The following is a 27,038-nucleotide window of genomic DNA, read 5'->3' on the forward strand; positions in this document are numbered from 1 at the left end:
TCAACTGGAAATATCTGGATTTCGTCGTATGAACAAAAATAAAGAAGAATTGAAGATTATAACGAGCGATTTACAGAACAACCTATTAAATAATTTCATTCTTCGCTGCATATTATCTTAAACAAAAAATAACTTGTATATTTTGACACTGTGAAGTAGATTTTATTTTTAGTTTCAAACTTGTATCGTTCAAATTGTGAGGAGCGACATATCTTAGGTTATTTTTATTCAATGATATCAAAAAATTGATATTAATACTTTATTTTAATGTTTTATTCCTTACTTGGTGAAGGTAGACCCAATTGAAAGATAGTTTTGTCTAATAAGCTAAATCGTAGATACTAACAACTTAATAAATTTATAGATGTATCTTTATTAATATTCGCAATGAATATTTTGTAGACTAGGGAGTGTTTATATAAAGATATTTTACATTTTAAAATTGATATCATTCAGCTGTTTATATAATAATATGTAAAGTATATATTTTAATTATAGTTTTATAGGGGTCATAGAAGATTTAATAAAATATATGAGAAATCACATTAAATATCGTAGCTTATTATATACTTGAGCAAATATAATGCATGCTAAATGTTTGTCATACTTGTGCTTGAATAAAAAAATTATAAAATTCATCGCGGATTTTTGTTAACGGATACATTTTCAGAGATCACGTTCAAATAATATTCTCGTCGGGGTCAATTTTGCACGCATTGTATAGTTGTTTTTGTTTTCTAGTATGAGTTTCAGCTTAAAGGTGCTCGTGGAACCACGGGCTACTATATCCAGTATGGAACTATGATGACTACAATAACGAAATCAACAAAGGGACTATGGGACGAAATATAAAGCTGTGTCCGTTTTGAAACATTATTTATCATATCATAATTAAATCAAATTACATACTTACAGTTGATCATTATTTTGAATTGAAATGTTACTTTTTTTATAAAGCTTTGCTCACTTTAGATTCAAAGCAAAAGCATCTGGAACATATTAAAATATCCTTATAACTGTTTTGCCTAATTTTAAACACTCAATTACTCAACCTTATTAAAATTTACCAGGGTTGTTAAAATGTTATTGTACTAAGAAATACAATTCGAAATTCTTAATATATACCTGATCAATCGATATAAAGTATTTATATTTCTGAAATAAAGTATTTAGAAATTGTACTTGGTTGTAGGGCTTTGTGCAAACCCGTCTACCAGTTACCACCCACTCAGATATTTTGCCACCAAGCAGCTTTACTTAATACCATGTATAGTGTTCTGGTTTGAAGGGTAAGTCAGCCAGTGTAAACTATAGGCGCAACGGACATAACATCTTAGTTCCAAAGGTCGGTGGTATATTGGCGATGTAAGGGATGGTTAATTTTTCTAACAGAGTTCCAATGTCTACAGGTGGTGACCACTTAACATCGGTGGCCCATTTGCCGGTCCGCCTACCTATTAGATAAAAAAATGTAACTATACAAAACTGTACCGAACAATATGTAAAAATGGCATTTAGCAGTTTTTAGTTTGTTTTTTGTTTAGTTTATATACATATATAATAATTGATGTATTACAAGAGATAATCATAGATGGCATTACAAGCATATGGTCTTATAAATAGAGTTTAACTTTGAAATAATTAAATATCTAAACGAATAATAATATGTTTCTTCGCGTTTTCTATCAAATAAGTATAATTAGGTATTATTGGTGTAAATATAATCAAAATTATTATAAAATACAAGATTTCAGTACAATTTTTAATTTTAGAGTAGGAACAGTATTTAACATTGACTATGCTAATTGTTTTACACATTTACATTAAATATAATAAATTATTTACAAAGTTTAGCGCTGAGGAACGTAAGGTATTTGCAAACACTGTACATTATTATTTTTTTTATGAAATTTGTAATGCATTCATATAAGTTCACTTTCTATTATTTAATAGAAGAAAGAGCAGAGACAAAAATATCCTTTGATTTACAAATTCCATTTAATAGGTCTGCTATGTTATGTACTATATACAGCTCCAACAGCAACAGCTTAGTAATAAACTAAAACACTAGTGCGGCCATAACATTATTCATTTGAAAATGCAAGGAAACCGAGATAGCAAATTTTTGGATAAGTTGTATGTTGTTTTATAATTTCTAATTGTTGACTAAGATTTCTCAAGAGTTTTCATTTTACGAATTCATAATGAATAACATATATTATCCAAGCTCTATGATATCACGACAATTCCATATCAAAGTTGTGTATTTTTATTTCATTTCTATGATTGGAATAAAATTTACCCAAAGTATATTCGCATTTCTAGAACTTCTGTAATTCACCTTAGTCTGACCGTAATATTCATGAGACCAAACAACTTTAGTTTTAAATGGGTTTCTCTTTCGTTTTAATACTTATCGTTTCTATTGACCCCGATCACAGTGGAATAAATCTTACCAATAGACAACCTGTCAATAGTAACTAAAACAGCTATTAATAATCTTCATATATATGTTTGGAATCAGTGTCAGTTGTCACTGTCAGTACCTGGCCTGACAATTGACATAAATAAATTTGTCATTGTCTAATGTCTATCTTTTTTTGATTATTGAATTTTATCGGAACAAAGAGATCTTTAAACCGGCATCTATATTTTGCTTAAATTATGGAAGGAATTCAGGTCATAACTCAAGATTTTATAAATGTTCAAATAACAAAATCGGACAGCGACGATGCAGCTCCGGTGGAACGCAGATTTAAAAAAGGAATTACAATACATGAATTTAAGGTAACTATGATTCACAAAATTTATTTGAGCTATTGTTATAAAAATGTATTTTGTAATTGGTATATAAATTATAATTTAAGTACGATAAAAATTTAACCGCTACCGTAAGAACAATATAAAGAAATATCTCATTTAAAATATTAGTCGATTATTTATAAATAAGTTCACAATTATTTTTTTTGGAACTTATATTTTTTCACACTACTTGATTTGTATTTAAACACAGTGTAACTTGTTTTAAAAATTATCAACAGATAACTGTTATACAATAATTATATTAACTTTGCTAACCATAAAATTTATTTATCTTTATTAAAATCACTATTTTTTTTTAGACTAAATTAGAGCTTCTAACTGGTGGCTCAGCTTCAACAATGAAACTTAAAGTTTATGACAGCAAAAATAATTTTGTGTGTGACATAAACAATGATGATGCCTTGCTTGGTTCTTACCCAATTGATGATGGGATGCGGATACATGTCACAGATAATTTCACCTTGTTTAAAGATTTTGCAGATTCTGATAGTGCAGAAAGGTAATTACTAAAATATTAGTATAGAAATATTATATAATGATTATTTTATTCTAAATACAGAATGATATATCATTTATTTGTGCTTTGTTTGAAAGTTAGTGTAAAGTTGTTCCCAAGTAACAGCGGTGCTTTTTTCTCTTCTATTAATCTCTATTTCTAGCCATGTTACCAGATATTCCTTTATATATATATATATATTACTAGTTCTTCAAATAAATATTTGCAAACTTTTAATTGTAGATTCCGTTTGTCGGAAGAAGAATATGAAAAAAAAGGTGATACTCTACGTTCATTTCTCCAACGTAACAAACTTGGCAAATACAATGAAGAAGAAACAAACAAAATGAAAGAGCAACAGCAAAAGGAAGTTGAGGAAGAAGCTAAGTATGTAACTTTTATACTTTCTATAGTGTAGAGGATTTAGAGGGTTTTATTTATTAGTAATAGTATTTTAAATTTTATGAATATATATATATATAATTTTTTAATATTAATTCAGTATTGTAAAAATTGATAGATAAATTAAAATTTGCATTACTTTAAATCAATTTAGGTCTCCATTATAAAAAATATTGTACACTAAATAAAAAATTGTAATTATGTTTACACATATTAAAATACATTATGTTAAAAGTTGATTATTTAAATATTTTGAACAGATGATTTTAATTTTAAATAAGAGACCAATCATATAATTCGTAGGTTTTAAGCAATAAATATTTCACTTTAATGTAGGCAACCATCAAAGAAATAGCCTAAATATAAGGAATAATGTTCTTTTAAAGCAATGTTTTAAATTATAACAGGTTAGCGGAAGCAGTTCTGGTGGGGGCGCGCTGCGAGGTGCGAGTGCCGGCGCAGGGCACGCGCCGCGCCACCGTGCGCTACAACGGGCCGCTGGACAACGCGCGCGGACTGTGGATCGGCGTGCAGTACGACGAGCCGCGCGGGAAGAACGATGGCTCGTGAGTACAACATATTATGCTATGCTACATTTTCTTGCAAATACAGTGGAGTTCCACTAATCGAGACATAAAGACCCGTCTTTGTACGCTGTTAGCGGAATTGGCTAAACAATACATATTTTTGGGAATGTTTTTGTTCAAAAGTTCATATTTTCAGGGTCAATGGCAAGAGGTATTTCACCTGCCCACCTAAATATGGAGGTTTCGTCAAACCAATGTATGTCACTGTGGGGGACTTTCCAGTGGAGGAGTTTGACTTGGAAGATGAGATATGAACATTTCGAGCACAAGAAAAGAGAATAATGGTCTAAATTATTCATCAGTGGCATTATACTAACGTTTTGAAACCAACCTGAGCATTCATATAATTGCTTTTTGATCATATTTTTAATTACATAAAAACATATAATATTGCTAATATTACTCAATTCATATTTAGAATTACAATGTAACGATAAGTGTTAGTTGAATACAATTGGTCTGCAATGCCACTGATGAAATCAATTATTTTTATATTATACATACTTATGTAGGTGCTTAAACATAATCATAGATTTAGTAAATGTATAATTATTGTCTAATTTATGCTTTTTCACTGTTCGCTGGTGAGTTCATTTTTAAGAACTTTACTTTTACATTGCACAATCATGTTTTCAAAAATATATTTTTTTTACTAAAATTAAAATTTGTATTGATAATTTTTAATTGATTGTATTACGTTACATGTAAATTTATATGTATTAACATTCCACAAAATTATAACGCGATTCTAATAGACTTGATCTACTAAAAATAAATTGTCAAGTTACAATAAATTCAGTTACTCTGTAATTTCAAATAAATGAGAATAATGACAATTTTACAATTCTTCATTTAACAACATATACCCACCCTATAATCAAAATGAAAATATTATTTATTTAAGTCGGCTAAATGCCGGTATAAGCCGGTTTTATATAATTTTCAATATTTATCAACATGTAACTACGGCCACTGTCTCGCTCCATGCGCGTCTTAGCGTAAATTTATATGGCCAATCTTTCTTTACGCACCAAATACAATAAAACACTGTTTTTTGCTATGAACTGTCTATCAAATACCTGTTATTTTGTTTTTTAAGATTAGCTTTATAATATATTATGTCGATTTAAATAATAACAAAAAATCAATGTCAAAAATATTCATTTAATCAGTCTAGAATTTTCTTCGCTTCAATATCTCTGGTCGCCAGTTAATGGGATGTGTCTCTTCGGAGGCGGAGTCATCCTCGCGATAGATCTTGATGGTCTTATCGGCCTCCGCGGTGATGAGTCTGGAGCCGGAATGGTCGAACGTCATCGCGAAGATGCCCGCCTCGCTGTCCATGGAGCCTGGTTGTACTGCAGACTGGAACAAATACATTTTTTAATTGATTAATATGTGAAATTTAACCTGGGATGTCAATTTGAGTGAAGCTCACATAAGAATATGAAATTTGTAATAAAATGGTGATGTGGTTACAACAATAATATGGGTGCAGTGTAATTATTTATTATTAAGTGAATAAGTATCATTAAAAAAAAATTTAGGAAATGGCCGATTTATGTATTAATACCTGAGGCCTTTATTGAATAAATAAATGATTCATTTCAATAACCAGTAGTTTTGGAGTTATGTGACTTCGTAACACATATAAATCTCATTCGTTTTTATAGTGACAGTAAGAGATTCTACCATCCCAGTAAAATTTAATTTTTCCTTATATAAAGAAACAGGACAAATAAACACAAATAACATTATTCATATTTCTAACTACTCACTTGTAATCTCTGGAAGTTGTATCCTGTCCTCCAATCCCAGCAGTACATGGTTCCATTGTCTCCTCCACTAACCAGTACTCCTTCCGGATTGACCGCCATACAGTTTACTATTGCATTATGCCCTGACAAGTTCTGAATAAATTTCCCCTCTGGACATTTCCACTGCTTGATGTTGTCAGGAGACGCTGAAGCGAAGGTGTAGAGGGACGGGTGGATGACAATGCTTCGAACGGACTTTTTATGATTGGTGAGCGTACACATTGACTTGCCCGCTGCTAAATCCCAGAGCCGGATCGTGGAGTCATGTGAGCCAGTTATTATCTAAAAAGTTATTAAAATATATTTATTGTCTCTCACATAACTCAAGTTAGAATGAAATTGTTATTAAGTTTTCTGATTGTGCAATAACATGAATTGAAGTACCCATTTTTTGCAATAATTTAACTTAAAGTAATTCCAATAACTTGCAACCAACTGGTGACAGTGTAGAAGTTTTTCAACTTGGGTCGTAAGGTATGGCGACACTAATATAATTCTGTGCGTCACCTGCGGTTCGGCCGACTGGCACGCCAGCGAGGCCACGGTGTCGGTGTGTCCGGCCAGAGTGTGCACGTTGGCCTTGCTGCGCAGGTCCCACACGCGCGCCGTGGCGTCGCGCCCCGCCGTCACCAGCACGTCGATGGTGGGGTGCAGCGCCAGCGTGTACACCGCCGACAGGTGCCCGTGGTAGTGCCGGATCACCTGACGTATTACGATACTCATTCAAATATTCTAAAAATCTGATACATTGACCATTATGATTATTATTTCATTAATTACCTATAATCTATTCCAATTGAAAAATAAATAAAACAAACACCTTTGATTTACGTATGCCACGCGATTTGCTAATAGCTATATTTCGATAACAGATTCGTCGACAGACGTCGACTTTCAAAACGGCATTTTGTCGCAAATCCATAAAGAATGTCATAAATTATTATTCAAGCTCTCGACCAATGATATAGCGTCAATTCGATGTCAAATGTTGTTTGTTTGGTTTTTGTGTTCTAGTTGTTAGAAATTGGAATAGACTACATAAAATTTGACCAAAAACTTGCAACAAATACCTTGAAATAAATGATTAATTTCTATTTTATTATTTACCTTATTATATTCCAGATCCCAGCACTTTACTTGTCTATCTTCACCGCAACTGAATAAATATGGATGTCTAGAGGATACTTCCAGGCCTGCAAAAAATATTAAAGATAGACATTAGTATGTTATTTAGCAATAAACATGTTATTTAATTTGGCCAGAACATTAAGTTAAAATTGTAATGATGTGTCTGCCTTTCTTAGGAACAAAAATGACAAGAGTGTTATAAAATATTTTGTTTATGTTATGTCAAATATTTTGCATTATGATACATTTTAATGAATACAAAAATATACCTCTAACGGTGCTCACATGTCCTGTGAGAGATACTTTTAATTTACCAGTGGCCAAGTCCCATATTTTTATAACTCTGTCGGCAGCACCTAAAAGAGAATGAGAGTAGAGATTACATTCTAAACATTTTTATTCTTATAAAGTAGAATTGTTATATAGTTAAGAATTGGTATATGAGCCTCCTGATGGTAAGTGGTTACCACTACCACTAGACAATGACACTACTGTGCACCAAGTATGTCACCAACCTTAGAAAGCGAGATGTTATGTCCTTGTGCCTGTAGTTTCACTAGCTCATGCACCCACTTCAAACTTGAACACAACAATTCTAAGTATTGCTGTTTGTTGGTATGTGTGAAGTTTGGGTTCTCACTCAGTATAATAGTTAGAGAATATAGTAATATATAAATAAAATAGATACCTGTAGCAAACCACTCATTGCCCGGCTCAACTGCAACACAGCGCACCCACCCTAGATGTCCAGATATGACTCTGAAAAGTTTCCAAGGCGCATGCCATTTGGGTCGTGGCATTGTTGGTGCTTTCCGCGGAGCTGAGATAATGGCAGTGGGTGTTGGGTTTGTGGGAGCACTGTATGGTAGCATAGCACCATCTGAACCTAGAGCTGCTGATTCTGCTATATCTATTGATCATATAAAATAATTTAGAATTAGTATGTGTTATATGAAATTTATTTTGTTGAAATAAATTCATTTTTATTACTACTAAATGGACAAGAATAAGACCTCATAATCAAATAAACATCAAATGTAATTTTTAAGTAATGTCATACAATAAAAACATTCCTATTATTTTCTACTTTACACAATATTATATGCTTACCAGTATCATGTGGAGTGTCTGGTCTGTTCAATGCTTCCAGTTGCTTGATGGCTTGTGCTTTCTGTACCGCAGACATGACTTGTCCATAACTATCCCTTGCCTTTACAGATCTTAATATTTTCTCTCTATGAATATTTAAAAATACATTTGCTGTAATATTATTACGTAATGTAATGAAATGTAATGTATTATTATTTTTATATGAAGCCAAGATGTCTCAATTGGCAGAACACATGAATTATAATTTAACAGGTTCGTATGTAGACAAGCATTACCAAAATGCTGTACCACCTGTCACTTTAATAATAATTTAAGTTGAAAATATAAATATATAAATGAAGATGAAACTGCATAGTATAGCTACATGTTATATTATTATATACTAACAGCTTCTCCAAAACGCGCTGCAGCTTCTAGTATGAAGTTTTATATATTGGTTAAATTGTTTATTCAGTTTAGCATTACAAAATTATTTATTATGCTAAAATTTAAATTGGGTACTGTCAAGCCCTATAAAGAGTTTTATATAGGATATATATCATATTTACAAGTGAGTTATTATCTAGTCTAGTTGGAGGGAAAATAAAGTTATTGATAGAATTAAAGTGATTACTAAGTCTTATGTTTTATGATAGGTAGCATTTTATGTTACAGTTCAATAATAGGTACTTACGCTTTTTCGTCAATAGGCGGCAACATACTTTGGTTAGAAAGAAACATATCATGCGATCTCTTTAAAGATCGAAATACAAGCGTATGCACTGAATGTTTTATAACTTCGTCAGCCATTTTGATGATTCTATTAATCGGCCTATATCATAATATTCAACAAAATTATGTTAAATTTATTTTTAAACTTCACTTTACATAAAAATATACTAAAGGTTAAAAAGCACAAACGGCGTCAGTCTCCATACATACAAACCATCTATTTGTCTGTCAACAGTCATGTGTCAACTGTACATTTGCAGTTTTCACAGATTACTCATGTTTTCGCTAGTTATGTTTCGTATTCATTGTTCTTTTTGTTTATTTCGAATTTAGTTGGTTGTTGCGGTGGCCTTTAGATAGAATTTAATATCAAAGTGATTAACAACATGGTAAGGTAAACAAATTTTGGCTGTTATTACTAATAATTTAATAAGTTTTTGTTTAATATATAATCGAACTTTATATATTTATAAAAGAACTCTTCTATTAAAAAAGTAAATGGCGTCGAGATAAGCTAATAGGCTTTTTTGTTTACTGTCGACCATCGTATTATAATTATAAATCAATCATGTGAATACATTAATTGAACTGAAAAAAGAAAAAAATAACAGGCTTAAATCAGTATAAGATGTAATTTGTAGCCAATTTTATTCTGTATAAACTATATTTAATTTTATAAGACAATATTATATGCTTAAAATATTGCTGTATTGTAAACACTTTAAATACACATAAGTTTATAAAATTCTAGTTTGTAAAGTACCTATTTTATGAATACTACAAAACAGCTTGATTTATGAACTATTCGTTATTTTAACTATTGTTTTAGATAATTTATTGACAGTGCTTAGTTGTGATTAAAAATACATTTAAATTTAAAGTATTTATAGCTAAGAGGTGAAAATTTTATTAAAATTATGTTTTTTGACTAGGTATAAAATGTGATTGTTATGATCTAGACCTATGGCTAGGCGGTTACAAGCATTTACATTGCACATTTCTTAGTATTATAATAATAGATTGTATTTACAGAAAATAATTCTTTGTAATAAATATTAAATATGTATAAATCCCAAAATTTTAATTAGTATTAGGTATTTTTTTCTAATTATTTATAATATAAAAAAAACATGTTGTCTTAAAATAAAGAAAAATAACTTAAATAGGAAATCACATTAACAGTCATCACAAATATTAAAATCTTTTTTTGATATCTTCGTATTTTATCTGATCTATCTGTAATTGTTGTATTTTTGTTTTACAAATGGTCCTCAAACGAGTCGGTCCACATTGGAATCGGTTATCGACCATTCGTAATCGATATCGGTTGAATCGGCGACGGAAAAAACCGCGCCATTTTCGGTTCAGATGGCCGATTTTTCCGAATTGTTCGCATCGCTTACTCGGCGGGAATGAGGGGCACGTCTAAGTGTTCTCGGTTGCAGATTCAACGGGGGAAGATTAGGTCTCTCGATTCTGGTCGGAGAGGAGACTAGAGGGCGGTTTCCCCGACGTAGGGTCTCCATTCCATTCCTGAAGTACTCTTCTGTTCTATCGGAGTAGCTTTCGATTAAGGGTGCAGGATCCTCGTATTCGACGTTGAAGTGTCTTGTAATGGTTAAATCTTCGGGTGGGCCGAGTTTGTAGAGAGGTGGCTCGACACATTCGTAGTGATGGTCCTCCGTCTCGTCGTGCGGGTAGGTGTCGGCGACGAAATGTCTCGTGCCGCGAGGGGTGAGCGCCGCCCAGAGCACGCGCGAGTCAAGCGCTGCGCTCCCGTATAGGGCGTTGGAGCCGCCTGCCTTACCAGTGCCAGATTTGCATCCACCACGAGCTCTGCAAGATCAAATAAAAATCTTTTTATTACTATTCAATTAATTAACTTTTAAGGTGGTTTAAGGTTTAAGGTGGTTTAAGGTTATCAATCATCTCTAAGTTTTTTTTATAGTTGAGCTATCAAATTAATTGAGGATTATTTTTAGCCTCGCGTGGGTTCGGACTTCGGAACACAAAGTCTTTAATAATAGTTAATGAAATTTGATGGGATTGGATTACTCAGAATAAAAATAATATTTGTATTAAAAGGAATAAAATGATAATATTAATAAAATATAATGGTTATGTACTCTCGGCATTTGAGCAAAAACAACGCCAGCAATGCCGCGATGCAGAGAACAGCGATACAGCAGGTAATTAGAACCAGGAACCACGTGTCGTCGCTTCCAGCTGGTTCTGTAGAAATTAAATAATAAAAATTTAATTGCATAACACAAAAATCTGCATAGGCGTGGACAAAAAATCGATATTATTCCAATTTATAAAAAATAAAACCAATGCAGGATTAATAAATGATAAGAAGTTATTTGTTTTTTCTTTAATCACCAATGTAAATCACGTTTAATTTGTAAAATTAAAAAAACTGCTTGTGAAAGTTTACTTGTATAATGTATATTTTTATAATGTTGTATGTCTGTCTGTTCACGCAAATGACGGCTTAGTGAATATAAGGCAGTAGTGAGAATATATATAATTTTACTACGAATGTATAGTACTGGTACTGGGCTTATACTCAATTGTGCTTACCGTGTCGAGGCAGTTCGTGGTATTCAACTCCGGGAAACAATGCGTTGTCTTCATGGTTTTGAAATGGGGGGCACTTGGACGCACGGCATGGCGGTGTCAAGTTAGCAATATTGGCCAAAAACGCTGGTAAAGGTGGTGGTGGCATGTGCACGATGGAGTCTGGTGGCGGACCAAGGGACAGACATTCTGCCCCACACGACATTCTGTACAGCATATTTATTATTATGAGACTACCTTTGTATTATAATTTTAGTAATGTAATTAAAATTCTTCTGCGATATATATATATGTCTATCTGCTTCAGCGGAACAGCTCCAAACATCTTAAGTTGAGTTTTTTCCCGACCGTGGGATATTTAGGAGCTATTTTTAAAGTATTTTTTGTCTGTTGTGGCGAAGAAACTGTAGCAATTCTATTGAAAATGTTTAAATTAGTTATGCAAGCCATATTGCTAGTAGATATCTGATACGATATTTGGACAAAAATATTGTTATTTATTTTATTTCATCAATAATATTAAACGCCGGCAGTACGTATATAAATTGTATTTTTTATGTAATTGTACGGTATGAGGTTAAAGTTCAGTAAGATGTTTGGAGATGTTGGATGCGAAGTTCTAATGAAAGTTATTATTGTCATCTTATCAAAGGTATTTTTTTAATTTACGTATTTATTAAACTAAATTCCTATAAATATATCAATTTTGAGGAAACCAAAGTGAAATCTATTTTATTATCTAATTATTATAATATTTATTAATTTAATATCGTTAAGTACTAATATTTATGATTTCTTCAGAATCGAATAGGTAATCCCGACGCTGGGAAACGCAGAAAAATCTTTTGAAAAGATGACATTTTTTATGGGTAATATATAATATGGTATAGCTCAAAAATGTTTCATAAAGAATCGTCAGTAACAGTAGTTTAATACATTTAAAACAGGTGTCTCCGGTAAAATTAAAAATAATTAAGAAAGTATAAAATACTTAATATCCTTTTTTTATAACACAAATATAATTGTTTTTGGTAAATGACAATTAGTATTTGTGATATAACTAAAAACCCGCGTTTAGAAAAACCAAAATGTCGTATAAGAATCAATAACTCTAACAAAGTCTAGCGAATGTGTAAAAAGAAGAAGTAGAATATTAAAATATTAAAGTTTTAATATACAAGAAGCCAATCTCATTAATGCTATCAAACAATAATAACTAAAATAACTTACATCGGATTTTTCTAAGGATTTCCTCAAAAAAGCACCACTTTATGTCGTTATTTAGTAACACTTTCCCAAAATGGTCCATGGATGTAGAACGCAGGCGCAAAGTTAGACCTCAACTCTAAAAATGTTAGACGTCCAACGAATACTTTAAAACATAAAACGGTATACATTACTTGTTTTTACAATACATTATCTTTAAGGCAGCTATTGGAGGAAGTAATGTACACGATGCAAAGAGCTAACTGTCATGTGATAGAATTGAATACTCCGAGTTATTGATTCGCGCAAGCGCGGGAACAGATTTTGCGACCCCTTGTACTAGGGGTATGTGTTAGCTAGAAGTGAGAGTTAAGCAGCTATTGTCGTCTCTTTTCATTGCTCTTAAACGCTGCAAGTTTGAGAGGGTTTAAAGTGAATTCAAAGTAATGTGACGGCGCTCTCTTATATGTGGGCTGAGGTACAATAATGATTTGCTAACGACATTAAAGGAATTAGGACCTAGGTATAACTAGTGAATCCTATATTCAGATATTTATCCTATGACATGAGAGGGTATAAAATTAGAACTCACTAATGGTTATCGAATATCAATATGGAAAGTGTCACAGGAAAATTAATGTATAAATCATCAATATTGTAATATGTCGTCTACCTACACTGGACCCTGCCTGCCGTTATTAGGATAAAAATAAAATAATTTTTGGGGGCAATTGTTATCTACTCAATATGATACTATGGTATTAATGGCCATTATTAGAGGCTTTACAACAGCGATATTATTTGTCTAAATTATGTCTCTTCATGGCCTTATATAAAAATAAACTTATTTTGACCACACAATGGTTGCGGTTGTAGTTGCGCTCTGAGAATCTCAAGAGATGTCTATATAATTTTATTTTCGGTTGAAACTGACATTACTATTTTGATGCCCCTTGCCTTTTGGCTCCTTTGGCGAATGCCCTTTCGGTCCACCCCAGGGTCAGCGCTACTGCTCACCATGAAACCCATGTGGTTTTTATATACGTTGTGCTTGTGCCTGTGCCTGTAGATACATTTACTTATCCTTTATAATTAAATACCAATCACGGCTTTTTTGCACTCAAAACACGAATGTTTTTCCACTATTTTAATTTATACAACGTTACATCTATTATATTTAAATTAAATTTGACATTAGATTTCAACATGGCTTGTATATATAGGTATTTAAAATGACAAAATCTATACTAATATTATAAATTCGAAAGTCTGTCTGTCCGTCTGTTGATCTTTAAGATCCAAATCACTGAATCGAATTTGATGAAATCCGGTACGAAGCAAGCTTGAAATCTAAGGAAGGAAAATGGCTACATTTTTAATTCCTAACATTTGACGATCAACCCCTAAAGCGCGAACAACGCCGCGGGCGACAACTAGTTACAATATATGAATGCCTATTGAAAGATTATAACTATTATCAATTTTATAGTCTATCGTTAGCCACACTTTCATTATCAGACATAATTAGAGGTGACATTAAAATATCACTATTTATACTTTATTACTTTAATACATAAGCGTCAGACAAATTTATCTATATACATATTATAAATGTGAGTAACTCTGTCTTTTACGCTTTCAGGGTCAAACTACTGAACCGAATTTGATGTAATTTGGTATGAAGCAAGCTTGAACTCCAAGGAAGGACATAGGTTCCTTTTTATATCTAAAAAACTAAGACCGTTTCCAAAACGCAGGCGAAGACGAAGGCGAACACTAGTACTAAATAATTACGTTAAATGGTTTACTCCATGACACAGGTTAAGGTTTAATTATCTATTTTTTTTTTAATATAAATTTAGCTTTCAAATATATTATTTTATTTGTATTTTGTCAAATATTTGTTGTAAGGATATTGACCCTTAAAAGGTCGAACATAAGTACTTGTATATTCTAAGTATGTACATAACAAACTTAACTCCTAATTGATAAGAAACATGTTTACTTAAATATCATATATGCTACTAACAAAAAAAATGAACTTCGGCCGACGGCCACAATATATATATATATATATCTCGGTTACTAATTTTATTTATGTTGTAGCCGATTTTTGGAAACATGTACATACATATATTTTTAAGGAAGTAATAGCTATATTCGTAAAACATTTTTTACTGGTAGTATATACAGACCTTATTTAAGTAAAAAATTGTTATTTCTATTTTTAATTTCATTATTTTGTCTTGAATATTAAATAGGTTTTCAATCCAATGGCAACCACTCCATTTCAGGTTATGAATTTCGTATATTGTTTTCATCTATTTTCTATGAGTTCTATAATCAGTATCGTAGATACAGGGTAAAAGGAATTTAATTAAGTAAGGCTTCCTCTGTAACATTATGCAGGTCTGCGCGTCTTTCATCTCGCATTTGTGAAGGCTTTTTCATAAAGGAAATGCATTTTCTACTCTACTTTCCAGCGACTTTCGAACTTACAATTGGATTACTTCAGAATTATTAGGGTTACGTGTGATAATTGTTCAAGCTTCGTTATTAATTTTTCTTTTTTTTTTTGGTTTTTCGTATTATACCAGATATTTCAATCTGACGTAGCGAAATGAAACATTGAGAAATTATTTAAACAAAATCATTTACATATACTTTTTTTTAATACTCAACTCATAATTATATGATGACTATCTAAATTAGAAGTAACTAATATATATACCAACCTCGAGGATTTTTAAAAGACTAACTATTGAGTTTCTTTCCGTTTCTTCTCGATAGAAATTACTTTCCGAACCGGTGGTAGCTTTACATGAATTCAGTACTGTAACACGACGATTAAGAAGTGCTCTTATGATGATATTATTTTGTGTATAAAAAGAGGACCAAAGTATATTTCATAATATGTACCGTTATTATTATTTAGAATGTTATTTTTATAAATGCAATATATTATTGCTAGAATACCAAATTTTAGAATATATATATATATATATTAATATAAAAAAATTTAGAGAGATACATGTATAAGATGGATTAATGGCTTTGTATACTTAGTCGTAAATCGTATGACTGAATCTAAAGATAAACAATATCATACGATTTGAATAAATAAAAATTAAAAAGGTTATTGAATAACATAAAAATACTTTTAATTTGTTACAATTTGATCAGTCAAAGTTAAGATCAAAATCTGTATTCAATGTTAAAACCATTAGAACCGTTATAATATAAGAACTATTTTCACTTACATATTATTTTTATCAACCATCTTTAATTCTCCTCTCAGTAACTCAAAGGTTGAATGGACGAAGACTCTTATTGGAATAAGTCTGCCTTTGTACACTTTTTTTGTTTTTAGTTACTTTTAGTTCTTGCGAACTTAGTAAGATCTCTTGTGTGAAATAAAAAAAAAACTGTATGATATTTGATTTGAGAACACACAATGATTACTTATCGTAACTTGTTGAACTTTAAAACATCTAGCAACTGTTTGGAAAGAAACACCTGAGACCTGAGAATAACCCATTAAAAACACTCACGGGGATCTTCCTATTTTTGATAATTTGTGGCATTTGAAGGCAATATTATACTCGTATATTAAAGAGACTCAACACGCTGGCGGAGTAACAGATAAAAAACTTACGGGATATCTAGAAACAAAATGTACAATGTTCTCGCGAATTTTCAATAATGGTTGTAATCGAATTACAAGTACTGGGCGCTAGTATAATGAAATCGACTTATTTTTATCTTTTAGTTCTTCCTAGTCGTTTCCTCATTACTGAGGGTCGTGACCACCATGCGTGTGGCTATCTTTTAGTAGAAGGTACGTATTTGTCAGTAATTAAATTCATATGTATAAATGTAAGAATCAATAAACAAATTATGATATTATTAAACACTTTGACAGGAAGGACTATTTATAATACAATCGCGTGTATAAGCCTATATCTGCCCTATTATTGCATAAGTTAGCCACAAACTATTAATGTAAGCTAATAGCTAAATATGACGACACAAAGTGGCATCACTGTGTTATTTTTGTTAAAATAATATAAAAGTTAATAACGATATGTTTAAAAGTGAAAGAAGATTTTGTGTAATTGAACGAAAATAATGGGAGGGATACCGCCATTATTTTCAATGTTAATAAAAGTTTGATCTCAATAGTCGTTCTTTTTATCTCTTGAATCCTTATTCTTTTAAAGTAATTTATAAAAAAACATATAAGTAAAAAATAATTTTGCAATAAGTAAATATCTACAATGTTAAAAAATATTTTTTCGTCATAAAGAACTAAGTAAGTATATTAAATTAAGCAAAGTTTCTTATTTTAGACTAAATAAATTGCTTAGTAACAAAAAAATAAAATAATGTTTTAGCTTTTAGAGACGTAATAATAATTTAAATGAAATACCCATTTAGAGTAGAAATCAAATACGAAACAAAACAAATAATTACAGTTATCAAACATAAACAAACTCGAAAACCTTTGAAATAGCCGGCTTCTACCCTAAATTGGTCGAAGGAAAACAAACATTCAGTAAACGACGGCCATGGCTATGACGTCAACAAGATGGCTGGCTCATTGATAAAGCGTCATGGCGGGCGATGAAGCGCGCATGCCCATCTATACATCCATTGATAGATAGAGTTGGGGTATTTTATAGAAAACGATATATTTTTGTCATAACCGATATACTTACGTTAAAAAAATATATACCTAACCTACTTGCTTGGTTTGTGCAGATACTCAAATATGCGTTTTAGCTATATAAGTTTTCATTACATCATACATTTTTTTTACATTTTTGTCATATTGCACGAATAAGTTAAAGTACTTGCGTTACGTAATTGACGTATAAAACAGAAAAAAATTGGCAGCTACCACTGATATAGAAATAGTCATATATAATGCTAGTTTATTTTTATGTTTTGAAGGTTCCAATAAACATGTCAATTTACAGTATCATAATATATATCTACTAATACTAATCACTAATATGAGGACGTTATGAGGTACAATAAAATCTATACAGATTTAAATACACTCAAACCTTATATTTCCTCCGTGGTTGTCTACATCAAACTCGTAGTGAAATCGTAGCAACGTAGAGTCGTAGAGGGTAAACAGGCTTTCATGAGAGCAGCCTCTTTCTGTACACGCTACAATAAAATAGGTAAGAGGCCACAGACGGAGTTTCAGTGCCCTACCAGTCGCACGTTTTCTCTTTATTATAAATTTATTACAAATATTCGTCAGTATTCTTTTGTTTCTAGCCAGTGTAACAAATAAGTATTAAGTTTTAAGCGATAAAACAAGCGTCATTTTTCAAGGATAGTCTGTTATTGGTAAGTATATTTAATTAATAGAACTGTTTTTAATTTAACCACCTGTTTTCTTTTGTGATACGAAAATTTTATAGAAAGTTTTTTTTGTTATAACTTTAATTTTTTTCTGGAGTACGTTAATACTGTTTTTTTTTATTAAGTGTATTAGTTTATAGTTTTAAGCGATCTTTTTATATTTCTGTATATCTAATATAATGTAATAATAAATAGTAGACGTCAGTTTAACACATTTTGTTTAATATTTACTAGTATTTTATGGGCGAATAATCCTAACACCGGTAACCAATGATCGAAGTAATAATGTATGTATAGTTTATACACAATATAGTAGTTATACAATAATAAAAAAAAAAAAACATAAATAGTTAAACCAATAAAAACAAATGGGATTATTTTTAAATTTATATTTGCCAGATAAAATGAATTCTTTGTTGATAAGCGGTCACTATCCCATAAACACTAGCATTGTAAGAAATGTACCTCCAGTTGTAGCACTTCTAATGAGCTGTCAGTCACGGAATCTAAGGTGCTATGTGCCTTAACGGGTATACCTGTTACACTGGCTCTATAATTACAGTACTGCCCTTTCGCATTATCTGATGAGTAGATGGTAAATATAAGCATTAAATTGAATGTGCGTCTGAATTCCGGATTCGAAATATTTGTTGCACAGATTTCCGAAAATTAAACCGTTGCCCACTTTTATTTCTAAAAGTGAATATTTGTTTTTATGTTTTTGGACTTTTCCGTATCTTTTAGTTGAGAGTATAATGGTTCATACGTAAGAAATTATTATAATATGTTTAACATAGAGCATTCACACTATCATAGGCAAACGCACTATAAATTTACTGAATACATTTTTCATTAAAATGATATGAACGTTATGCTTCTAAAAAAAGAAGCGACTTAAGGCGTCTTAATTAAAAAATAAATAAATTATTACTACCACGCTGGTTAATCCCCGGGTCGGACTAATAAAAAATAATTGGATTTTTTTGTCAAGAAATTCTTATTAGCAGACCGGGGTTTGATGTTAATGGTATGTACTCGTGATTCGGAAAGGCCGTAAAGCTGTTGCTCCTGCGCCTGAACTTTTTTCAGTGTGGGGTGTGCCGTCCATTGGATTATGAGAGTGAAGGGATAGTGAGTGCATACGTGATACCACATAAGAATTACTAACACTGTCGTTCGGAAACATACCGAACAAGTGTTTATTATAAGTAATTATGCAGATAGGTAGTTACGTCACTCTTTCTAGAAAAATCTTTCATGATAATATGAACGAATATATATATTAACTCAAACATTTAAGTACTGTATAAAAATTATAATTTATTAAAAAGCGAATACTGACATCAGTATGCATACCATAATAGAATTGTGGGAGGTTTCTTTCCATTAATATGAACCCTTCAAATGCGATTACTCAAAACGATTGAGTACGAAATTACATGATTGAATGGAACTTTCTAATGATAGATTTTTCAGACCAGTTTCGTTGTATACGCAAAATAGTCCCAAATCATACATCATACTTCTTCTACATTTTTAAAAATATTTTTAATGAGCTCATCTACGCTTACGTTAATAACGATTACACTCGCTCAACAGACGGCCTCTTGTAAATCTAAATTGCTTATTTTGCAGTAGTTTTTTTCAAAATGGACTAAAATTTTGGTTTGCTTTTGAGTCGTAACCTAGTTCTTCAGGTCTATAGACTAAAATTTTTGATAAACACATTAAACTATGCAGTATAGTACAAAGCTTATTGTCTTTAATCACTTTTATACATGGTACTTAAGATATATTCGTTGAGAAGAAAACATACTGCCGAGGACACAATTATACAAGATAATATGCAATGCCATTAATTTTTCAATTGACTACCTTAACACAGGCACTTCACAGATCGCCTGATTTCTTAATGTCTGATTTAAATTTTTAATTTAAATGTACATCGCTTTAGGAATACATGTAAAGATCTAACTTTTAAATGTTGAGGTTTTATCTTAAGAAATGTCTAACGAGTATTTAATTGTTAAATTGACCGATGATTGCGGGCTCAAACCCAGGCGAGCACCACTGAATTTTCATGTGCTTAATTTGTATTTATATTAATTTTATTTTATTTTAATTCATCTCGTGCTTGGCGGTGAAGGAAAACATCGTGAGGAAACCTACACGTTTCTAATTTCAACGAAATTCTGCCACATGTGTATTTCACCAACCCGCATTGGAACAGCTTGGTGAAGTATGCTCCAAACCTTCTCCTCGAAAGGAGAGGCCTTAGTCCAGCAGTGCGAAATTTACAGGCTGTTAATGTTGGGTAAATTCCGAGTTTTGGTTACTAACAGTAGACATAATATTTTTTTGATTGTCTCTGCCTAACCTCGCATACATCACATATTTACTCAATCCAAAGATACCATACTAACTGGATATAACAGATTATTTAAAAAAAAAAAAAACAATCCTTGAGTTCTGTTGTAAATATATTTGTTCATTATTTAGAGAAGTTTGATAAGTAAAGCATACTTATAAGTAAATAATATAAGAACTATGTTATTCCGGGCACATTGACACGTGTCACGCTCGTTTCACTGTGTATGTAATGTAATATTATCATTAACATGTCGCGATATATATATCGCAGTTATCTGGTTGAATCTCCTATGATTGTATGACTAGCGCGTTCATTGAACGATGCCATTTAATTGTATGACTAAAGGACAACTCGTCAAGTTGTTTAATGTAACTATCAATGTCTTGACTGAACTTCATTTAGCATAGTCGTTGAATGGGATATATCTGACTTTGTTATGTTTGTTTAGGTTAGGTTAGGTTAAAAAATGAACAGGAAAAAAATGAACTAAATTACAATCACCTGACTGTTTTACGTCCACTCTGTTCAAAAAGCTATGTTACAATCCGCTAACTAGTTAGACGTTGAGTGACTCTTGTTCAATCAATGTTCGTCCCTAGTCATTCATTTAAATATCATCATTCAATGAACACGCTAATCATATAATCAAATAGCAGATTCAACCAGATGACTGCGTTATATATATTGTTTCCTTTTATTATTTGAAGAGCCACGTTATAAAGTATTCGAAAATAATTTTGCTATAAAGTTTTCAATTTCAATATTTGCTACATCAATCAAGTTTTCTATGAATCGTTCATCATCAATCGTCTTCAGAAATTGTACTCATACTCTCCATATTTATGTTTAGCGCTTTGAGACATGAAATGAACATAAATAAACGCACTTTTTTTCCTTCAATATAGTAAAGAATCTCTCCGATCAAATACAAAATATCTTCGTGTCATGCCCTAAGAGACTTCAAATCTTCAAAGATCTATGAACTTCATTATTCAGTCGCGGTTTTCGAAATTAATGCTCTCTGGAGATAAGACGGGATCGCGCCACAGTTATGATTTTGTTCAGATTAGATGATTTTTTTTTATTAAATACCTATTCGATTTTAGAGTCCTTCCAATTTTTTGACTTTCTCAAAAGCTTTGATTCAATAAAATATGATAAATTGCAATATAACGTTCCAATTCAAAAATAAAACCAAACTGCGACTTTAATGTTTGATCTCGGATGCAATTAAATCGGATTATCTTAGTACTTAGTTGATGGCTATGATAAGGGTCTTTAACTGATGCCCTTATAATATTAAATAAAATATACATGTAGAATATTAATACATAATCTAAATTAGAAATTCATTGTGATAATAATACAGTATTTTACTTTAGTCCATTAATGTTATCAGAAGTCACTAATACTATCCTTTAAATATTAATACCAAAAACCGACTAAAGCGGAATAGCTCTTTAATTATGAATTAACATCAACTAATTTATGAGGAATGATATATTAATAATAGGATAACAGATAATTTATTAAAAAAGAAATGGATTACTTGTGATTTATGAAAATTTTGTTTGCCTAAAATATATGTTTCAAGCAAGATGGTCTAGTCGATTTGCTACCCGATTATTATTTGTTGACAAAATATTCTTGTCTATATCCGCATTTCACTTATCCGTCATTTGTAATTATTCGATATATTTTATATAATAGGCAAGTTTTTAGATGAGCAAACTATTAACTATTTTATTTTATATTATAAACTATATAAAAGTTTGTTTTAAATTACCTTGTGTTATAAAACAATATTCTCGCAAATAGTAGGCATTTCGAACAACTAAACAAATGTTGTACCTAGGTAAAAGTTTAATCGAAAATTCGTTGGATAGCAATTTTAAACACCGTCAGAATATAGTTTAACGTTGGAGGAAAGTTTTAATTGGGGATATCCCTGGATTATCTAATCGCTCGCCTATTGGTCATTTTGTTTGTTTCAAATTAATGAAAATAGTATAAAAAAACAGAGGTGTCGTAAGTCATCTGGAACGAAATTGCTCTCTTTATGTATTATGTGATAAATAATAGACACGATGAAATAAATTAACAACGTTAACGATATAAATAAAATACATAAATGAATGAATTAAAACAATAACAAATAATAAGTATAAATGAAAACGTGTGTAAGAGCAAGAGACAAAGAGAAAAAGAAAGAGAAGTAAAGGTCACTCTGCTGTAAGCTGCGTAAGAGAAAAAGTAAACATTATTAGATCTTTTATTACTTTATAATTATAATACATGAAGTGGGTTTTTCGATTAGTTTGAGAGTGTAGGTTACATACCACTAACAAGTAACTCAAACGCTGAAAAAAAATCATTGTATTTTTGAATTATTGATCCCTAGATTGGCTGCGGGTCATTGACGGTTTAAGAAGTCGTTTATATTTTTTACAACGCCAGTGTCTATTAGGTGATCACTTCATTAGGTAGCTCAAATGGACTAAAAATGTAAATTTGCTCATGCAATAAAACAATTTACTATAAACGGAATTTAAAAATAAACATCCAGTGTAATGAATCTATTCATTATTAATTAGGAAATTTAACTCATTTGAAATAATCAAATAATATAATTATTTGTCTTAACTTGTAGAAAAAAAAACCATGATTTTTCTAAATAATTGATTTGCAAATAATGTAATCATATTTTTGTGACTGTAATTACATTTTACAGCTTCTAAGTTTTTTTAGTTCTGGTAAAAAAATAACTAACAGCTCCCTTCCTTAAAAAAAAACGATTATGATCATAATAAGCTGATGAAATCATAGGATTATATAAGATAGTCAACATATTTGCCCGATTTTCATCATTAATCTGCACGGATCGGAGTGAGTGCGGAATAGTTTCCATATAACGCATCCCGTGCTCCGCTTATGGCGAACGTAATCTCGCTTCTCGCACTCCTTACGGAGACGGTCACAAAACATCGAGCTTTCTAGTGTTCCCACTGTTCGAGGACGAGGATCTGCTGATAGACTCTCACATCCATTTACACATAATATCCAAAGGCGGAAAGCGATATCGCTGCACCAGGCGGATGGCCACATTCCGTTGCGAACTTTGAACGTTAGTTCTGCAGAAACGGACGTCCGACGTTAACCTCTACAATTTAACCTGGCAATTGATTTCCATAAAATCCCTTTTGTAATAGCATATATATAGCTTAAGCTAAGTATGCTGGTATTTAAATACCATGCGAATTTTATTCTTCCGAACTGAAGGAAACCAACAAAACCGACACGTATATACTATCGAAGTTTCTCATACCATTAAATCATGAGGTATATTTATAGTACGCAGAACAACAAAGAATCAGAAGTAGTATAATTTGGTATCGATCGTAGACAAGGTCAAGGACAAGCATCGCCCCCACCAGACTGTTATGTCTAGGCCGATTTTTATATCAATTGAATTCCACGAGTCTGACGAATCGTTCTCTTGTTAATACAGAAATGGCATATTGTATTACTAATATATTTTCCTATATAACGAATATTATACATTATTTATTATTCAAAGTACGGGTTAGATATAACATGAATAACTATTTAAAATGGGAAACATAGTTTGTTTTTTTTTATACGCTTTCACGACTTAAGAACTGAACCAATCATTGTTAAAATTTCACATACAATGTGTATGTGAAATTTTAACAATGATTGGTTAAGAGTACAAAAGCAGCGAGTGGAAACTTGCACATAAATAAAATAGTAATAATATTACATATTAATCAAAGGGAATATTGTATGTGAGAAGTGGAATCGATGACGGTATTAATATTAATGAATTAGTACCGTTTTATCGTAATAACTATAATTAGCATTATAAATATTTAAATTCAAACTCAAACTCAAATTCCAAAAACATAGAAGCATTACACTTACTTATTGATAGTCAAATTAAACACTACCACCGGTTCGGAAAAGGACCCTGACCTGAGAAGAACCGGCGAAAGAAACTCAGCGGGTCTTTTTCTTTTTTTTGTCAATCAAATTAAATACATACATTGAATATGATTAGAAATAGCCAGGAGGCGATCGTTTCTTTCCCAAGATGTGTTATCAATCATAAACTCACTAATTATATAGTACCCTTTTGCACACAAACGGTCCTTAACATTTTTTTTTAAATTTCGCAACAGAAGCATTTTGAACCCTTTCTGGGATCCTGTTGTAAAACCGTATACATTGCCCCACAAAAGAATTACTGACTCTGTGCAGTCGAGTAACTCCTGTAACAAGTTTGTTTTTGGTCCTTGTTACCAATGCTATGAGAATCACATTTTCTCATAAAATCATTGATATTTTTCCGTACATACAAAACATTACAGAATATATATTGAGAAGCAACAGTTAATACCATGATATCTTTAAATTTATACCTTAATGGTTCTTTGGCTCCTAGGTTATAGATTGCGCGAATAACCCTCTTATGCAGCACAAATATAGTATGGATAGCGGCTGCGTTACCCCAAAGCATAATACCGTAAGAAATTATACTGTAAAAGTAACTGAAATATACTAAGCGAGCCGTATCAACATCGGTAAATAATCTAATTTTTTTGACCGCAAATGCCGCAGAACAGTCTATTTGCCAATCCGTTAATATGGGGGACCCATTGCAACTTGGCATCAAAAGTAAGGCCATTCAGTTAATTCAGCTGGATCCATCGATTCCCCGTTGATAAGTACACCAGCTTTTACATTTTGCACATTTGGTGTACTAAATTTTACAAATTTTTTTTTTATTATTCAACCTAAGATTATTTACGCTAAACCAGTGTACTATATCAGAGATAGCATTGTTTATATCGTCATACTGTACCTGTTTTCTATTAATTTTAAAAACCAAAGAGGTATTATCAGCAAACAATACTATATATGTTTGTTTTCAACAAGAATTGGTACTATTCTTGCAAATTCTTTATAACATCACGATTTATGTTCTATAAATTGGTATTGTATAGTTGTCCTAATTCTGGAAAAAATGGTAATATGTAGGAGCAAGGTCCGGGGAGCTCGGTGGATGTCTCAGACATTCCAATTGTCGCTCATCTAACTTAGTGGTTGTTTGTTGCGCAGTGTGTGGTATTGCGTTGTCGTGTAGCAGCAGTGGCCTAGAGCGACTGAAAAATCTCGGTTGTGTAGCAGCTAGCTTTGTTAGTTCCTTCATGGTTTGCAGTTGCTGTTAATAGATATCTGCCGTAATTATTTGGCCAGATTTTAGAAAGCTCTAGTGACCGACATCAGCGCTAGACCACCAAACTCACAAGTAACTTTATCTGAGTCAATTTTCGGTTAGGGCAGGACTTGGCTGGGTCTCTAGGGTTCAGGCATTCGACGAGCATTTCCGATTATCGTACAGTATCCACTTTTCATCACAAGTAATGATTCGATTTAAAATCCCTTCATTATTGTGTCGGTTGAACAAAGTAACACAGCAGTCGACGCGTGTGTTTGCAAGTTCGATTCACTCAATTCATGAGGTACCCATCGTTCAAGTTTTTTTACTTTCCTGATTTGCTTCAAGTGGATTAATACAGTTTTATCACTTACCGAAACCTGAAGCTATCTCTGACGTGTGATTGATCCGCTTCCACAATAGCCTTTAATTCTTCATTCACTTCATTAATTCCACTTTGGTCTCCAGCCGTCCACGGGGTTGGTTCTGAAGGTCGAAATTTCCAGAAAGAAAACGTTGAAATCAAAAACGTACCGTGCTTTCTTTTGCGAAACCAGCGCAGTACACATAATTAATCCTTCGAGCTGTTTCTGCAGCACTGGTGCCAAGATAGAACTCGTACTCGTAAATATATTGATATTTCATGTTTTCCATTGTGCGGTAATAAGCGACGTCGAAAAATAAAATAAAAATAAGGAAAAAACAACAGTCATTACTGTTTTCAAAACTCAAACGTATCAGCTAAATTAATTTATAAATTTGAATTTGGTATTCTTAACCAAAGAGGAGATATTTCTGATCAAAGTATCGACAAAACGCTAATTAAATATATAAGGACCTAATATAGATTATTTTTATCATGTATGTGTTATTTGTATCGGCTCGTTAGACTTGCCATTAAGATCTAGAGCGCTTTTATGAGCTAAAACTAAAATATATTTAATATTTAGTTAAAATGTAGCATAATTATGTAGTATTTTCTAAGGCATTTTTAAAGTACGTTTTTTTTTAAATATAGGTATAATTTTCTTTTTTTTACTAACAGTTTTTGAAACGGGATATTTAAAATGTTTTTTATTTTTATTTTGTGACGCTCGATATTTCGACATTATCTACGAATGTCTTGTTCACGAGAATACTGTTAGGTATAATTTGTTTTGTGTTTATCAAATTAACAAAATATCATTTC

The 27,038-nt window shown here is 31.6% G+C and overlaps 4 protein-coding genes across 4 annotated transcripts in view; 2 read left to right on the plus strand and 2 right to left on the minus strand.

The window, feature by feature from the left end:
- The first annotated feature begins 2,560 nt into the window (after window positions 1-2,560).
- Window positions 2,561-5,572, plus strand: LOC125066906 (tubulin-folding cofactor B). Its single transcript, XM_047675225.1, has 5 exons — window positions 2,561-2,787; window positions 3,123-3,322; window positions 3,563-3,706; window positions 4,129-4,287; window positions 4,445-5,572. Exons 1-5 carry the CDS (start codon window positions 2,665-2,667, stop codon window positions 4,560-4,562), a joined length of 744 nt encoding a protein of 247 aa, XP_047531181.1. The 5' UTR covers window positions 2,561-2,664; the 3' UTR covers window positions 4,563-5,572.
- On the minus strand, window positions 5,453-9,285 carry LOC125066905 (pleiotropic regulator 1). Its single transcript, XM_047675223.1, has 8 exons — window positions 9,037-9,285; window positions 8,364-8,488; window positions 7,942-8,163; window positions 7,523-7,609; window positions 7,233-7,318; window positions 6,633-6,827; window positions 6,087-6,407; window positions 5,453-5,673 (listed from the first exon to the last, which is right to left on the minus strand). The coding sequence occupies exons 1-8, from the start codon at window positions 9,150-9,152 to the stop codon at window positions 5,482-5,484; spliced, it is 1,344 nt and encodes a 447-aa protein (XP_047531179.1). The 5' UTR covers window positions 9,153-9,285; the 3' UTR covers window positions 5,453-5,481.
- A 901-nt stretch (window positions 9,286-10,186) lies between these two features.
- Window positions 10,187-12,992, minus strand: LOC125066874. Its single transcript, XM_047675181.1, has 4 exons — window positions 12,885-12,992; window positions 11,658-11,860; window positions 11,201-11,306; window positions 10,187-10,910 (listed from the first exon to the last, which is right to left on the minus strand). The coding sequence occupies exons 2-4, from the start codon at window positions 11,857-11,859 to the stop codon at window positions 10,439-10,441; spliced, it is 780 nt and encodes a 259-aa protein (XP_047531137.1). The 5' UTR covers window position 11,860; window positions 12,885-12,992; the 3' UTR covers window positions 10,187-10,438.
- A 5,156-nt stretch (window positions 12,993-18,148) lies between these two features.
- LOC125066846 (potassium channel subfamily K member 1-like) overlaps window positions 18,149-27,038 on the plus strand; it is a 49,621-nt gene continuing 40,731 nt past the window's right edge. Inside the window, exon 1 of the mRNA XM_047675134.1 lies at window positions 18,149-18,224. The gene's annotated coding sequence lies outside the window, so the exon portion shown is untranslated. The remainder of the gene's footprint in view (window positions 18,225-27,038) is intronic.

This window comes from Vanessa atalanta, chromosome 10 (assembly GCF_905147765.1).
Source record: "Vanessa atalanta chromosome 10, ilVanAtal1.2, whole genome shotgun sequence".
Classification (NCBI taxonomy): Eukaryota; Metazoa; Arthropoda; class Insecta; order Lepidoptera; family Nymphalidae; genus Vanessa; species Vanessa atalanta.